Consider the following 18,110-nt stretch of genomic DNA (forward strand, 5'->3'; position numbering starts at 1 on the left):
CTTTAGCGCCGCCCTAGTGGCTCTCTGGAGCTTTTTCAAAAATGTATGAAAAAGTTGAGGGGAAAAAAATATATTTTTTGTTTTAATATGGTTTCTGTAGGAGGACAAACATGACACAAACCTCCCTAATTGTTATAAAGCACACTGTTTATATTAAACATGCTTCACTGATTCGAGTATTTGGCGAGCGCCGTTTTGTCCTACTAATTTTGGCGGTCCTTGAACTCACCTTAGTTTGTTTACATGTATGTCTTTCTGCGACTTTCTAGGACGTGTTTTATGCCACTTATTTTTCTGTCTCATGTTGTCATACTTGCCAACCTTGAGACCTCCAATTTCGGGAGGTGTGGGGGGGGGGGGGGGGGGCGTGGCTGGGGGCGTGGTTAAGAGGGGAGGAGTATATTGACAGCTAGAATTCACCAAGTCAAGTATTTCATTATATATATATATATATATATATATATATATATATACATCCTGAAAATATGCAAACAAAACTGTGTTTAGATAATTGATACTTCAAACTTGCATAAATAAATATTAAGGAATATAACATAACTTGGCTTCTGAGAGCTTCAAAATATAATGAATAAAATGTTTAAGTTGTTGATAAACAAGCAATTATTTTAATAATTAAATATGGTCATTTTAAATGAATTATTATGATCATTTAAAATTAATTATTTCAAATATGTTTATTTTAATGTATAATTCTATGGCTGAGTGTAATAAGGAGTCAGAAAAAATACAAATAAAAATATAATTAATTTTGATGTTTTTAGCAAAATATAGTAAAAAATGTTTTTATTTTTTTAAATTAATAAATATATTTATTTTTAGGTAAGATAAACATAATAATACAATTTGTCTCTAGTCTGGATGATTTAGTTCTTGTCACCCTTGTTGTGAAAAAAGGCCGTCCTCACTCAGGTCCGCATGGAGCTGGAGGGGGCGTGGCCTCCAGCTCCGGCTGAAAATCGGGATATTTTCGGGAGAATATTTGTCCCGGGAGGTTTTCAGGGAGAGGCGCTGAATTTCGGGAGTCTCCCGGAAAATTCGGGAGGGTTGGCAAGTATGCATGTTGTCCACCAAACTTTTAACGTTGTGCATGAATCCACAAAGGTGAGTTTTGTTGATGTTATTGACTTGTGTGGAGTGCTAATCAGGCAAGCTAATCGATGCTAACATGCTAATTAGGCTAGCTATATGTACGTATTGCATCATTATGCCTCATTTGTAGCTATATTTGAGCTCATTTAGTTTCCTTTAAGTCATCTTAATTCAATTTATATCTCATGACACACTATCTGTATGTAATATGGCTTTTAATTTTTTTGCGGCTCCAGACAGATTTGTTTTTGTATTTTTGGTCCAATATGGCTCTTTCAACATTTTGGGTTGCCGACCCCTGGTCTAGTGGCATCAATGAGAACACTGTAACTTTATTACTCTGCATCACAGTTTTGATTACTTTTCAGACTTTTGTCCACCGCATGTTAATCTTCCATCCTGTTTCTCTCCAAGCTCTGTACAGTAATCTTGTTTATGAAACAATTGGGCACATTTTCTGTCCACGACGAATCTGCCGACACGAACAAAAAGATTAGTTGACCCAGTTGCGGTGTCGTGATCCGGTACGTGCCCATTGGAGTTTGTGTCGTCGTCATTTCTGTCGCTGCGTTTTTTTCTTGTTTCGTGGACGTGTTTGTCAGTTTGTCCAGAGGTGGGTAGAGTAGCCAGAAATTGTACTCAAGTAAGAGTACTGTTACTTTAGAGATTTATTACTCAAGTAAAAGTAAGGAGTAGTCACCCAAATATTTACTTGAGTAAAAGTAAAAAGTATGTTGTGAAAAAACTACTCAAGTACTGAGTAACTGATGAGTAACATATATACACACACACATATATATATATATATATATATATATATATATATATATATATATATATATATACACACACACACACACACACACACACACATATATACACATATATATATATATACATACATTGATATATACAGTATATAATTTATATTTATTTATTTTGCCGTTTTTGTTTACATGTTAAAGGTGTTTTAATGAATATACATGCATGTTTAACACATATAGATTCCTTTCTTTCATGAAAACAAGAATATAAGTTGGTGTATTACCTGATTCTGATGACTTGCATTGATTGTAATCAGACAGTAGTGATGATAACGTCCACGTTTTCAAATGGAGGAGAAGAAAAGTTCCTCCTTTCTGTCTAATACCACATGAAAGTGGTTGGTTTTTGGCTTCTTATTCGTCCAGCTTCCATATTCGTATTTATACACTTTACAAGAAATACATTGGCGGCAAACTCCGTAGCTTGCTAGCTTGCTAGCTTGTTTGCGCTGGCTTTCGGAGACTCTTATTTTGAAAGCGCAGGCGCGATGGAGCGGCACTTTTATTGTGAAGACAGGAACTGTGCAGTCAGTCTTTAGGCTTTTGACGGGGTGTACGGTTGAAATAAAAAAGGGTATTTTTTCCTTCACACTTTTGATTGATTGATTGGAACTTTTATTAGTAGGCTGCACAGTACAGTACATATCCTGTACAATTGACCACTAAATGGTAACACCCCAATAAGTTTTTCAACTTGTTTAAGTCAGGTCATGTGACCACCTGGCTCTGTTTGATTGGTCCAACGTCACCGGTGACTGCATCTGATTGGTGGAACGGAGTGAACGTCACCAGTGACTGTATTTGTTGAAACGCAGGCACTATGAAGGTCTGTCTGACAGACCAAAACAAACAAAGCGTGCATTAACAGATCGATCAAAATTAGTAGCGAGTAGCGAGCTGAATGTAGATAAAAGTAGCGGAGTAAAAGTAGCGTTTCTTCTCTATAAATATACTCAAGTAAAAGTAAAAGTATGTTGCATTAAAACTACTCTTAGAAGTACAATTTATCCCAAAAATTACTCAAGTAAATGTAACGGAGTAAATGTAGCGCGTTACTACCCACCTCTGAGTTTGTCCTATAGTTTGGTGCATCTGTCACATTACGAAGCCCTTCCTCCACACGTTGATAGCGGACGCAGTAAGTACCTGCGGTGGCGTTTCAGACCTCCTGACGTAAATCCAGATTACATGTTAGTGGTGAGGAGAGATTACGGCAGCATCATGACTGATTTAGGTATTATCTCACTGATGCAGCCCTGATATAGCTTTTCCACTGGCAACAGGAAGTACGTCCCAGGTCAGGTGCAATGGCCTTTTGGACAATTCATGAGCAATTGAGAGCAAAAGTACGCAATTAGGCAACATAAAGTCACTTAGATTGCAGTACTGTAGGTCGGGGATATATAACTCTTGTTCTTGGGGGTTGGACTTCTTTTCCCACTTTTTTCTTACTGGGTATATTCCTGAGAATCTGCTCTTTTTAATGATCATTTAATACTGCAAAAAGGCTAATCAAAGATCATCTATATGACAGCGCTCCAGAATCGGCTTATAAATGCTAGTCTCTTCCGAGTTTTTTTTAACTGAATTTATAACCCAGTTAGGTGCCATAATGTTTTATATACACACTGCAAGTATATACTGTATATAATGTAGTAACAGACACCTTCATAACAATATGTAATATGTACAATATACACACAGCAAGTATATATATAATGTAGTACCAGACACCTTCATAATAATATATAATATGTACAATATACACACTGCAAGTATATTTGTAATGTAGTAACAGATACCTTCATAACAATATGTAATATGTACAATATACACACTGCAAGTATATATATAATGTAGTACCAGACACCTTCATAATAATATATAATATGTACAATATACACACTGCAAGTATATTTATAATGTAGTAACAGATACCTTCATAACAATATGTAATATGTACAATATACACACCGCATGCATATATATACTGTAGAAACAGACACCTTCATAACAATATGTAATATGTACAATATACACACTGCAAGTATATATGTAATGTAGTAACAGACACCTTCATAACAATATGTAATATGTACAATATACACACTGCAAGTATATATATATAATTTAGTAACAGACACCTTCATAACAATATGTAATATGTTTTATATACACACTGCAAGCATATATATAATGTAGTAACAGACACCTTCAAAACAATATGTAATATGTTTTATATACACACTGCAAGTATATATATAATTAGTAACAGACACCTTCATAACAATATGTAATATGTACAATATACACACTGCAAGTATATATACAATGTAGTAACAGACACCTTCATAACAATATATGATATGTTTTATAAACACCCTGCAAGTATATATATATATAATGTAGTAACAGACACCTTCATAACAATATGTAATATGTACAATATACACACTGCAAGTATATATAATGTAGTAACAGACACCTTCATAACAATATGTAATATGTACAATATACACACTGCAAGTATATATATAATCTAGTAACAGACACCTTCATAACAATATGTAATATGTACTATATACACACTGCAAGTATATATAATGTAGTAACAGACACCTTCATAACAATATGTAATATGTACAATATACACACTGCAAGTATATGTATAATGTAGTAACAGACACCTTCATAACAATATGTAATATGTATAATATACACACTGCAAGTATATATATAATGTAGTGACAGACACCTTCATAACAATATGTAATATGTACTATATACACACTGCAAGTATGTGTATATAATGTAGAAACAGACAAGTTCATAACAATATGTAATATGTACAATATACACACTGCAAATATATATATAAATGATAAATGGGTTGTACTTGTATAGCGCTTTTCTACCTTCAAGGTACTTAAAGGGCTTTGACACTACTTCCACATTTACCCATTCACACACACATTCACACACTGATGGAGGGAGCTGCCATGCAAGGCGCTAACCAGCACCCATCAGGAGCAAGGGTGAAGTGTCTTGCTCAGGACACAACGGACATGACGAGGTTGGTACTAGGTGGGGATTGAACCAGGGACCCTCGGGTCGCGCACGGCCATTCTTCCACTGCGCCACGCCGTCCCTTCATAACAATATGTAATATGTACAATATACACACTGCAAGTATATATATAATGTAGTAACAGACACCTTCATAACAATATGTAATATGTTTTATATACACACTGCAAGTATATATATAATGTAGTAACAGACACCTTCATAACAATATGTAATATGTTTTATATACTCACTGCAAGTATATATATATATATATATATATATATATATATATATATATATATATATATATATATATATATATATATATATATATATATATATATATATATATATATAATGTAGTAACAGACACCTTCATAACAATGTGTAATATGTACAATATACACACTGAATGTATATATATAATGTAGTACCAGACACCTTCATAACAATATGTAATATGTACAATATACACACTGCAAGTATATATATAATGTAGTAACAGACACCTTCATAACAATATGTAATATGTACTATATACACACTGCATATGTATATATAATGTAGAAACAGACACCTTCATAACAATATGCAATATGTTTTATATACTCACTGCAAGTATATATATATATATATATATATATATATATATATATAATGTAGTAACAGACACCTTCATAACAATGTGTAATATGTACAATATACACACTGAATGTATGTATATAATGTAGTACCAGACACCTTCATAACAATATGTAATATGTACAATATACACACTGCAAGTATATATATAATGTAGTAACAGACACCTTCATAACAATATGTAAAATGTACAATATACACACTGCAAGTATATATATAATGTAGTAACAGACAAGTTCATAACAATATGTTATATGTACAATATACACACTGCAAGTATATATATAATGTAGTAACAGACACCTTCATAATAATATGTAATATGTACAATATACACACTGCAAGTATATATATAATGTAGTAACAGACACCTTCATAATAATATGTAATATGTACAATGTTTATAATATTTTGGTCATTTTAAGCAATAACGGAACGTCTTTCTTCTGCGCATTTATTTTGGGTTCCTTAGCAGCGCACTTCCGGCAACAACTGTGTGTTCCTACTTCGGGAAACAAACGTGAGTATTTTCTAATCATGGCAGACTTAGTAAAAGACAACAAATACGACTATTTTTGTACAAATGAAGATACACAACCTTATCTTTTTGAAGCTGAACATACAGAGGAACTACTGCTTCTAGAAGCGAGCAGGAACAGAGGGTGAAACGTTGGAGAAGACAAACGCCGAGTGAGATCAGCTTGACTTTGACGCTGTAAATGTGGAACTTGGAGCCAAGCTAATTCGACGTAAATGGAGCGCTTACCCAAAATAAACCGGAAAAAAACGTCCCTGGCCAGCTCAACCAAACGCACAATTGTCCATCGAATGAGTCACTTTGATATGGATTATGATACAACTACAGCACATACGCTGTCAAGCTAGCTGTGTACAAACAAAACATGAAATGTGGGCTAATACTTTACAGATACTGTAATATGATTGTTCTTGTTTTTCAGTCAGTACAATTAGGTGTTCTATCACAGTGTTGTGCATTACAAACTCAAAAGTGTTTAGACGTAGAAGCTAGTTCATCTCTCGCCGTAGTTAGCTTTTACGGCTAACGCTGAAGCATGGCAATGTGTTAGTGCGCTACAAAAGAGTTCCTCGGTGTTCGCTCTTACAATAACAATGTTGCTACAGTTTGGTTATTATACAGGTTATGGAATGAAGTATTATTGACGGTTTTTAGATGCATTTTTAAAGTGATATAGAACTGATTGCTCTGATTCGCTTAATTGCCAGCCACCTAGAACGAGACACTTTTTACATGTTCGAATGCAAAAAAATAAAAAATAAAAAATGTTTGTTCTTGTGTCTGATAATGAAAGTGAACCATAGGCAAAATTCCAAAGAAAGTGCAGTTCCCTTTTAAGACTGTGAATCTTTGGACACCTAATGATTTAATCCGCTTCCGCTTACTGGGGTGACAATTCGATTCAGAATCGATTGTTGATTCAAATCAATTCTCACAACGTATTATTTGGTGTAGTAATTATTAGAGATGTCCAATAATGGCTTCTTTTTTTTTTACCAATATTTGATATTCCGATATTGTCCAACTCTTAATTACCGATTCCGATATCAATCCATACCGATATATACAGTCGTGGAATTAACACATTATTATGCCTAATTTTGTTGTGATGCCCCGCTGGATGCATTAAACAATGTAACAAGGTTTTCCAAAATAAATCAACTCAAGTTATGGAAAAAAAAAAGCCAACATGGCACTGCCATATTTATTATTGAAGTCACAAAGTGCATCATTTTTTTTAACATGCCTCAAAACAGCAGCTTGGAATTTGGGACATGCCATACTACCCTGAGCACGCCCGATCTCGTCAGATCTCGGACGCTAAGCCGGGTCGGGCCTGCTCTCCTTGAGAGAGCATGAGGAGGTTGAGGTGGGCGGGGTTGCGGGGGTGCATATTGTAGCGTCCCGGAAGAGTTAGTGCTGCAAGGGATTCTGGGTATTTGTTCTGTTGTGTTTATGTTGTGTTACAGTGCGGATGTTCTCCCGAAATGTGTTTGTCATTCTTGTTTGGTGTGGGTTCACAGTGTGGCGCATATTTGTAACAGTGTTAAAGTTGTTTGTACGGCCACCCTCAGTGTGACCTGTATGGGTGTTGACCAAGTATGACTTGCATTCACTTGTGTGTGTGAAAAGCCATAGATATTATGTGACTGGGCCGACACGCAAAGGCAGTGCCTTTTTAAGGTTTATTGACGCTCTGTACTTCTCCCTACGTCCGTGTACACAGCGGCGTTTTAAAAAGTCATACATTTTACTTTTTGAAACCGATACCGATAATTATGAAACCGATACGATAATTTCTGATATTACATTTTAAAGCATTTATCGGCAGTCCGATATTATCTGACATCCCTAATAATTATAATGGAAGTTTTTCAAAGCAGGTTACAGGTTAGAAAACCTCCTTCCGTTTCCATGGAGATGGCCTAAAAACGTTATTTTTTTTATTTATTCATAAAAATAAAAATAAACTATTTTTTTGAATCGATTTTTGAAAATGATGAATCGATTTAGAACCCAGATGAATAGGAATCGCGATTCAGATGTGAATTCATTTTTTTGTGTGCATCCCCACCATAAGTTGGCGCACCAAATGCCATCTGATGTTATTTACTAACCTTAGCTTATATCTAGAAATCAATATACAGTACCGCAATTTACGACTTTAATTGGTTCTGTGACAGATTTTTTTTTAAATCTCAAAACACCTATAAAGTATCTCCAATCAGCATCAACATTAAAATCAATTAAAATGTACATTTTAACATGTAACAACATGCATTTAAAAATAAATATTTTAGATATAAAATATTGGATAAAAACAATACAACAGAAGGTACTTCAAACAACTACAGTAGTTTTATGAATTCAAGTAATGACAATGCACAGTATTTACCTTGGAGAGTGGACTTTTACAGTATCTTCTTCAAGCTGTCTCACCGTCAAACACGCCATCAGCAGCTTTTCCATACTTTCATGGATAAATGTCCACCGTTTAGATATCATGCATTCTCGGTTGTCGCAATACTCATTCTTCTTCAGTGCGGCGCAGACTCGCAGTGCTACCTTCAAATTGCTTTGCCAAGTTGATGATTTCTTTCTTTAATTCAATGAATATCACCCACTTCCTTCCCAAGGTTGGAAAAACCAAGTTGTGTCGAGGGACAGCTCTTATCTAAAAACGCTCTTAAATTGAGGTACCACTCTAACTTGGTTTTATTCCTGACATGGGAAGGAAGAAAGTGAGCGTGAAGGACAGTGCTGAGGGGATGAAGTGGGGTGATATTGATTGAATTAAAGAAATAAATCATCCGAAACACGACAGAGCCTGGAGCGCAGCACTGCTAGTTTGCGCCGTACTGAAGCAGACTGAGTCTAACGCCAACCAAGTGTGCTAAAAATAATATCTAAACAGTGGACATTTAGCCATTTTGTTATGGAAAAGCTGATGATGGTGTGTTTGACGGAGAAACAGCTGGAATGAGATACCGTAGAAGGTAAATGTTGTACATTATTTTTACATTACTTCATGTTAGTAGTGCATTTTATTGTTGTTTTCATACACAATTTCCTATCTAAAAATGTGTTCGTATTTTTAAGTTCAGGACAATTGAATTGATTTCAGTTCCTTTCAATGAGAGACTCTGATTTGAGATACAAGTGTTTTGAGTTAAGAGCTCCGCCACAGAACCAATTATAAATATAAATAAATGATAAATGGGTTATACTTGTATAGCGCATTAAGATCGCTACTAGCGTACACGTAGTTCATTAATGATTATTTGATCATAAATACAATTTGTGGCAGTTATTTTTACAAGCACTCACCAGAACAGCCACTAGAGGGCGCCTGTCGCATCGCTACAAATCTCCTGATTAAGCCTATTAATAATCATATTAGCGTCCAAAGAGGCTGAAGTAAACTGCAAGGCAGTGATTTATTATAGGAATATGAAAAAAAAAATACTGTTTACAAATCGTTCCAACCCAAGGGGCTTACAAGTTACAAGGAAGGTGATAAACAATGTTATTCATCTCGTTATGTAAAATCACAATGTGGTATTCATTATTGATTATTGTTTTGTTTATTGTTTGTGGTACAAATTAAGTACAGGAAAAATGTGTTAGAAATGTATATGAAACAGAAAAGAGGTCGGCTTGAATAAACTCTGCTTCTTGCTACTCCTTTTCGGGCATGCTGTATAGAGAAACTGTGAATATGTGGGGGAAACATAACTTTGCCCTCTAGTGGACATATGCGGTCATTACCAGTGTGGTAAGTTATAGATGGATAGATAGTACTTTATTGATTCCTTCTGGAGAGTTCCCTCAGGAAAATTAAAATTCCAGCAGCAGTGTACAGAATTGAGGTCGAATTTAAAAAGTAAAAAGTAAATAATGGGGGTATAAATGGAAATAAAATGGAAAATATAACAATAAGAATAAAAATATAACAGTAAAAATAAGAATATAACAAGAGAAACTAGGCAGTAGTGACCATGTTATGAAAATGTTATAATAATAATAAGTTACCTTGTTATAATACATGGTAATTGTTATATATTGTATATATGTTATAGACATAATATATCTGGATATATAATATACTGTACACATACTATGTATATATTCGTATATATGTTATATCGCTATATTTAGTCTATTTATACCTGCATTGTCCTTTCCATCCTTACACTTTCCATCATTGTAACTGAGCTACTGTGTTGAACAATTTCCCTTGTGGATCATTAAAGTTTGTCTAAGTCTAAATGTACAATGTTGTTTGTTGCAGTTTATTTCAGTATTGTTATTGCTTTCATCCTAGTACCCTCCCCCTTCAATATAAAACAATAAATAAAGTAAATACATGAGTAATCAATGAAATGGCATTATAAATTAGCATACAAAATTAGATATGTAATTGAAAAAAAAGAAAAGAAATTAAAAGCTAGCACTTACTTTTTGATTACTTTGTTGACATTGGCCATAAAAATAATAATATTTCAGTGTTTTTATTGCTTTAATCCTAGTACCCCCCTCAATATAAAACAATAAATAAAGTAAATACATGAGTAAATCAATGAAATACCATTATAAGTTAGCATATAAAATGAGATATGTAGTTGAAAAAAAAGAGAAAATAAATTAAAAGCTGGCACTTACTTTTTGACTACTTTGTTGACATTGGCCATAAAAAAAAAAAAATATATATATATATATATATATATATATATATATATATATATATATATATATATATATATATATATATATATATATATATATATATATATTTCAGTATTGTTATTGCTTTAATCCTAGTACCCCCCCTCAATATAAAACAATAAATAAAGTAAATACATGAGTAAATCAATGAAATACCATTATAAGTTAGCATATACAATTAGATATGTAATTGGAAAAAAAAAAGAAAATAAATTAAAAGCTGGCACTTACTTTTTGATTACTTTGTTGACATTGGCCATAAAAAAAAAAATATATATATATATTTCAGTATTGTTATTGCTTTAATCCTAGTACCCCCCCTCAATATAAAACAATAAATAAAGTAAATACATGAGTAAATCAATGAAATACCTTTATAAGTTAGCATATACAATTAGATATGTAATTGGAAAAAAAAAGAAAATAAATGAAAAGCTGGCACTTACTTTTTGATTACTTTGTTGACATTGGCCATAAAAATATATATATATATTTCAGTATTGTTATTGCTTTCATCCTAGTACCCCCCTCAATATAAAACAATAAATAAAGTAAATACATGAGTAAATCAATGAAATACCATTATAAGTTAGCATATACAAATAGATATGTAATTGAAAAAAAAAGAAAATAAATTGAAAGCTGGCACTTACTTTTTGATTACTTTGTTGACATTGGCCATAAAAAAATATATTCCAGTATTGTTATTGCTTGAATCCTAGTACCCCCCCCCCCCCCCTCAATATAAAACAATAAATAAAGTAAATACATGAGTAAATCAATGAAATGGCATTATAAATTAGCATACAAAATTAGATATGTAATTGAAAAAAAATTTAAAAAAATTAAAAGCTGGCACTTACTTTTTGATTACTTTGTTGACATTGGCCATAAAAAAAAATATTCCAGTATTGTTATTGCTTTAATCCTAGTACCCCCCTCAATATAAAACAATAAATAAAGTAAATACATGAGTAAATCAATGAAATACCATTATAAATTAGCATATAAAATTAGATATGTAATTGCAAAAAATGAGAATAAATTAAAAGCTGGCACTTACTTTTTTTACTTTGTTGACATTGGCCATAAAAAAATATATATTTCAGGAGTGTCAGTAGCACAAGTTTTAGCCTGCGGTGTCGTTTGCAATTAATACAGAAGAATGTGTTGCCATTGCATGCCAAAAAATAATAATCCTTCAATAAATCATCTTGTCATATATGAGAGGGTGCGTAATAGAAGCAGAGTTTTGGCGTGCACGTCAATAAAGGCTTGAATGATAAATTGCGCGTGCAAAAGGGGTCGCGCAGACTTACTCTGCGTGATCTTCTGCAAGCCGAGCACATCCTCGGGCGTGATGACGCTGTTTCTGCGCAGCTCTTCCTCGGTGGTGACGGGGATGCCCATGTCTGACGTGTTGCAGCCCGGCTGCACTTTCATGTCCGGCGAGGAGCGCTCGGCAAGCGGGGGACGACGAGGCTCTTCTGTCCGGGGGGGCGGCGTGCAATGCCCTCAGTGGGGCGGCCGCAGCAGAGGGGAGGAGGAGAGGTGCGCTCGCGTCGAAGGCTGCCTGAAGACAACACCGCCACCAGGCTCAGTGCCCCGCTCCAAAATAGCCCATTTGCCCGCGCGCCTCCCCTTCTCCTGGCGATCCGGTGAAAGATCAAAACCAGCCCTTAGCGCCCTCCCTCCTTAGCGCCCTCCCAGTCCTTCATCGGCTCTCTCGCAGGCTCCTTAATCCAAATCCTGCGGCTTTAAGCGAGCACCGTGCGCGGTCCGACAGTCTGCACGCTTCTCTACATTTTACACGCCGCCTCTCTCTCTCTCCTTCTGCTCCTCAGGTAAACATGTCTTCATGTCGGACACACTCCCCCTCTCTGCAGGGGCAGTGCGCCATTACGTCCAGCAGATGGTGCTGTTTCTCTCTTTCGTCTTTTGTACCCTTTTTCTTCTTTTGCCCCGGTTTTCGTACGCCGTCTCCGCTGAAGGCAGTGATTGCCTTTTTAGGGCCCGCATGGCCCATTGCATAATTTTAATTTTTTTTAAATTTAATTAGGGCCCGCATGGCCCATTGCATAAGGACTCCCAAAGGGAGTCCTTATGCAATGGGACATAAGGACCCATTGAATTTGTAAGGTTTTATTCTTTATTCTTTATTCTTCCGCCGCCACATTAAACTGTAATTTGACCCACATGCTTCAAAACTCACTCAAAAACCTCTATGTAGGTCTCACTTAGACCTACATTTCATATACTGACAACCCCCAGCAAAAATTAACAGGAAGTTTGCAATCCCCCCTTCAAAACAAAAGTTTTGTAAAAACCGGTCACCTTTCTTCAAACATTATCTCCTCTGAGCGCGTTTGTCGTTTTGTCTTCAAACTAAGTATTGGGACACTTAGGACTAACACTAGACAAAAGTATTGGGACACTTAGGACTAACACTGGACAAAAGTATTGGGACACTTAGGACTAACACTAGACAAAAGTATTGGGACACCGGACTAATACGAGGCAAAAGTATTGGGACACTTAGGACTAACACTAGACAAAAGTATTGGGACACCGGACTAATACGAGGCAAAAGTATTGGGACACTTAGGACTAACACTAGACAAAAGTATTGGGACACCGGACTAATACGAGGCAAAAGTATTGGGACACTTAGGACTAACACTAGACAAAAGTATTGGGACACCGGACTAATACGAGGCAAAAGTATTGGGACACTTAGGACTAACACTAGACAAAAGTATTGGGACACTTAGGACTAAGATTAGGCAAAAGTATTGGGAGTGAATGTTGTCTGTCTATCTGTGTTGGCCCTGCGATGAGGTGGCGACTTGTCCAGGGTGTACACCACCTTCCGCCCGATTGTAGCTGAGGTAGGCTCCATTGCATAAGGACTCCCAAAGGGAGTCCTTATGCAATGGGACATAAGGACCTATTGAATTTGTAAGGTTTTATTCTTTATTCTTTATTCTTTATTCTTCCGCCGCCACATTAAACTGTAATTTGACCCACTTAACATGCTTCAAAACTCACCATATTTGACCCACACATCAGGACCTGCGAAAATTGCCTTTAAAAAAAAAAAAAAAACGAACCACAAAACTCAAAATTGCGCTCTAGCGCCCCCCAGGGAAAAAAAACTAGACTGCCTGTAACTCCCACTAGAAAGGTCGGAGAGACATGGAACAAAAACCTCTATGTAGGTCTGACTTAGACCTACATTTCATAATAGTACATTATCGGGCTAAAATCAACAGGAAGTTGGCAATTCCCCCTTCAAGACAAAAAAAGTACTAAAACCAGTCACTTTTGCCTCTTTGAGCTGTAATTTGACCCCCTTAACATGCTTCAAAACTCACCAAACTGAACGCACACATCAGGACTGGCAAAAATTGCGATCTAATAAAAAACCTAACCCCAAATCTCAAAATTGTGCTCTAGCGCAATTTTTTAATAAAACGCACAAAAAACTGCTCCTCGGATGAAAAAACGGACAAAACTGCCTGTAACTCCCACTGGAAAGGTCGGAGAGACATGAAACAAAAACCTATATGTAGGTCTCACTTAGACCTACATTTCATAAATTGACAACCCTCAGCAAAAATCAACAGGAAGTTTGCTATTCCCCCTTCAAAACAAATTTGTTGTAAAAACCGGTCACCTTCCTTCAAAAACGAACTCCTCTGAGCGCGTTTGTCGTTTCGCCTTCAAACTAACACAGGAGAGAGATTGAACCCTTGTGATTACAATGACAGAAGCGCTTTTTTTCTAACTGCTCCGGTTTTGATTTTATGATCCTTCAAAGACCCGCTGCGCTGATGCTGCTGCGCTGCTGTTTTTTTAAGATGGCTGCTTAACAGCAGGAAGCACCAACGTGCCCACACAATGCAGACAAGGTAGGTACACTAGACAAAAGTCTTGGGACACGTCAGACTAAAAGTAGACAAAAGTATTGGGACACTTATGACTATCACTGGACAAAAGTATTGGGACAGTTAGGACTAGCACCTGCCAAATACGCGGGCCCGACCAATGCTGCTTGCAGCTTTAATTTAATCATTATTTTTAAATATACATGCACACCTTTATTTATAACAGACATGCTCCAAAGACATGCACCTGGGGATAGGTTGGTTGGCAACACTAAATTGGCCCTACGACATGAAACAAAAACCTCTATGTAGTTCTGACTTAGACCTAGATTTCATACATTGACATCCTTCAGCAAAAATCAACAGGAAGTTGGCAATTCCCCCTTCAAAACAAAAGTTTCGTAAAAACAGTCACTTTTGCCTCTTTGAGCTGTAATTTGACCCCCTTATCATGCTTCAAAACTCACCAAACTGGACACACACATCAGGAATGGCAAAAATTGTGATCTAATAAAAAAAAAACAACCCCAAAACTCGAAATTGCACTCTAGCGCCCCTTAGGAAGAAAACACAGACACAACTGCTCCTAGGAAGAAAACTCAGACAAAACTGCCTGTAACTTCCAGTAGGAACGTCATAGAGACATGAAACAAAAACCTCTATGTAGGTCTCACTTAGACCTACATTTCATATACTGACAACCCCCAGCAAGAATCAACAGGAAGTTGGCAATTCCCCCTTCAAAACAAAAGTTTCGTAAAAACAGTCACTTTTGCCTCTTTGAGCTGTAATTTGACCCCCTTATCATGCTTCAAAACTCACCAAACTGGACACACACATCAGGAATGGCAAAAATTGTGATCTAATAAAAAAAAAACAACCCCAAAACTCGAAATTGCACTCTAGCGCCCCTTAGGAAGAAAACACAGACACAACTGCTCCTAGGAAGAAAACTCAGACAAAACTGCCTGTAACTTCCAGTAGGAACGTCATAGAGACATGAAACAAAAACCTCTATGTAGGTCTCACTTAGACCTACATTTCATATACTGACAACCCCCAGCAAGAATCAACAGGAAGTTTGCAATTCCCCCTTCAAAACAAAAGTTTTGTAAAAACCGGTCACCTTTCTTCAAACATTATCTCCTCTGAGCGCGTTTGTCGTTTTGGCTTCAAACTAAGTATTGGGACACTTAGGACTAACACTAGGCAAAAGTATTGGGACACTTAGGACTAACACTAGGCAAAAGTATTGGGACACTTAGGACTAACACTAGGCAAAATTATTGGGACACTTAGGACTAACACTAGGCAAACGTATTTGGACACTTAGGACTAACAGTAGACAAAAGTATTGGGACACTTAGGACTAACACTACGCAAAAGTATTTGGACACTTAGGACTAACACTAGACAAAAGTATTGGGACACTTAGGACTAACACTAGGCAAAAGTATTGGGACACTTAGGACTAACACTAGACACAAGTATTGTGACACTTAGGACTAACACTAGACAAAAGTATTGGGACACCGGACTAATACGAGGCAAAAGTATTGGGACACTTAGGACTAACACTAGACAAAAGTATTGGGACACCGGACTAATACGAGGCAAAAGTATTGGGACACTTAGGACTAACACTAGACAAAAGTATTGGGACACCGGACTAATACGAGGCAAAAGTATTGGGACACTTAGGACTAACACTAGACAAAAGTATTGGGACACTTAGGACTAAGATTAGGCAAAAGTATTGGGAGTGAATGTTGTCTGTCTATCTGTGTTGGCCCTGCGATGAGGTGGCGACTTGTCCAGGGTGTACCCCACCTTCCGCCCGATTGTAGCTGAGGTAGGCTCCAACCCCCCCCCCCGCGACCCCGAAAGGTATAAGAGGTAGAAAATGGATGGATATTTATAAACGGGTTGTCAAACTCATTTTACACCGGGGGCTACATGGAAAAAAATCTACTCCCAAGTGGGCCAGACTGGTAAAATCACGGCACGATAACTTAAAAATAAAGATAACTTCAGGTTGTTTTCTTTGTTTAAAAATAGAACAAGCACATTCTGAAAATGTACAAATTATAATGTTGTTGGGTTTTTTTTTTTACACTTACATGTTGCGATTGCTGGTGGGAAATCATGGAATCCTCTAAACAAAGACTTGTGACAGTGGGCAGCAGCGGTGGCCGCGCCCGGGAATCATTTTTGGTGATTTAACCCCCAATTCCAACCCTTGATGCTGAGTGCCAAGCAGGGAGGTAATAGCTCACATTTTTATAGTCTTTGGTATGACTCGGCCGGGGTTTGAACTCATGACCTACCGATCTCAGGGTGGACACTAACTACTATATTTATGTATATACATATATATAGTGTCCACTTTCTTGACTTTCTTGGAGGGTTGTTTTTTCTGGTAGATCCTGGTCTCTATGGCTCTTGTGCTTATGGCCTGTTCTTGTGCTGCCATGATTAGTGCCTCTGTGCTGTCTGCCAGTCCTGCATTTTCCATCCACTGGTAGGATTTCTTGATATCAGCCACTTCCTCTATCTGACGGTGGTACATGCCATGTAGGGTTCTGCTGCCTGAGACATTCACTTAGAAGTTCATTCTTCGGGGCCATTTTTTCGATGTATTCTCAAATTTTCGATGTTTCATTCTGGACAGTCAATTAATACATCCTAAATGACCAAATCATTAACAATAAAACCTCCTAAATTATTGTCAATAATCTCATCACAACAACACATGAGGGAAAGAAACAAACAATTTGACAGATGTTGAACTTTTTCAAATATTTATTTCCATTGTAAAGTTTCCAGATGCCAGCATCCCTGAGAAGGTGTAAATGTAAATCTCCTTGACGGGCCCTAGGAGCGGCCCCAAGATGGACAGTCTTGCCACTCTTCCTCTTGTTGCATGACAACATCACCATTTGTGTGCTTGTTATTAGGAAATACCAACTGTCAGTTTTTTACTGTAAAAAAATCTACGGTCCTTTTATTTACAGGGCATTACTGTAAATAGAAAAACTACCACTGTTGTTTTTTTCGGTAACATTTTGGTGACTGAGCTGCCAGCTTTTTACTTACTTACTGTAAAAATAAAAGTGGCGTTTTTGTATTTAGATGAATGCGCTGTACAAACAGTGGTACTGTAAATGGAAAAAACGCCACTTTTATTTTTACCGTAAAATCTATAGGATTTTATTTTTATTAAAAAAATTGCAGTAATTTTATTTTTACGGGAAATTGGGGCGATTGAGCTGCCTGTTTTTTTTAACCTAAAAATCTACAGTCATTGTTTTTACA

General features: G+C 36.4%; 1 protein-coding gene across 1 annotated transcript in view; it reads right to left on the reverse strand.

The window, feature by feature from the left end:
• The window catches only part of unc119a1 (unc-119 lipid binding chaperone a1), a 55,183-nt gene extending 42,461 nt beyond the window's left edge, over positions 1–12,722 (reverse strand). Inside the window, exon 1 of the mRNA XM_061925825.2 lies at positions 12,228–12,722. Coding sequence (XP_061781809.1) covers positions 12,228–12,351 — 124 coding nt within the window. The 5' untranslated portion in view covers positions 12,352–12,722. The remainder of the gene's footprint in view (positions 1–12,227) is intronic.
• Between the last annotated feature and the right edge of the window lie 5,388 nt (positions 12,723–18,110).

Source organism: Nerophis lumbriciformis, linkage group LG30 (assembly GCF_033978685.3).
Source record: "Nerophis lumbriciformis linkage group LG30, RoL_Nlum_v2.1, whole genome shotgun sequence".
NCBI classification, from domain to species: domain Eukaryota; kingdom Metazoa; phylum Chordata; class Actinopteri; order Syngnathiformes; family Syngnathidae; genus Nerophis; species Nerophis lumbriciformis.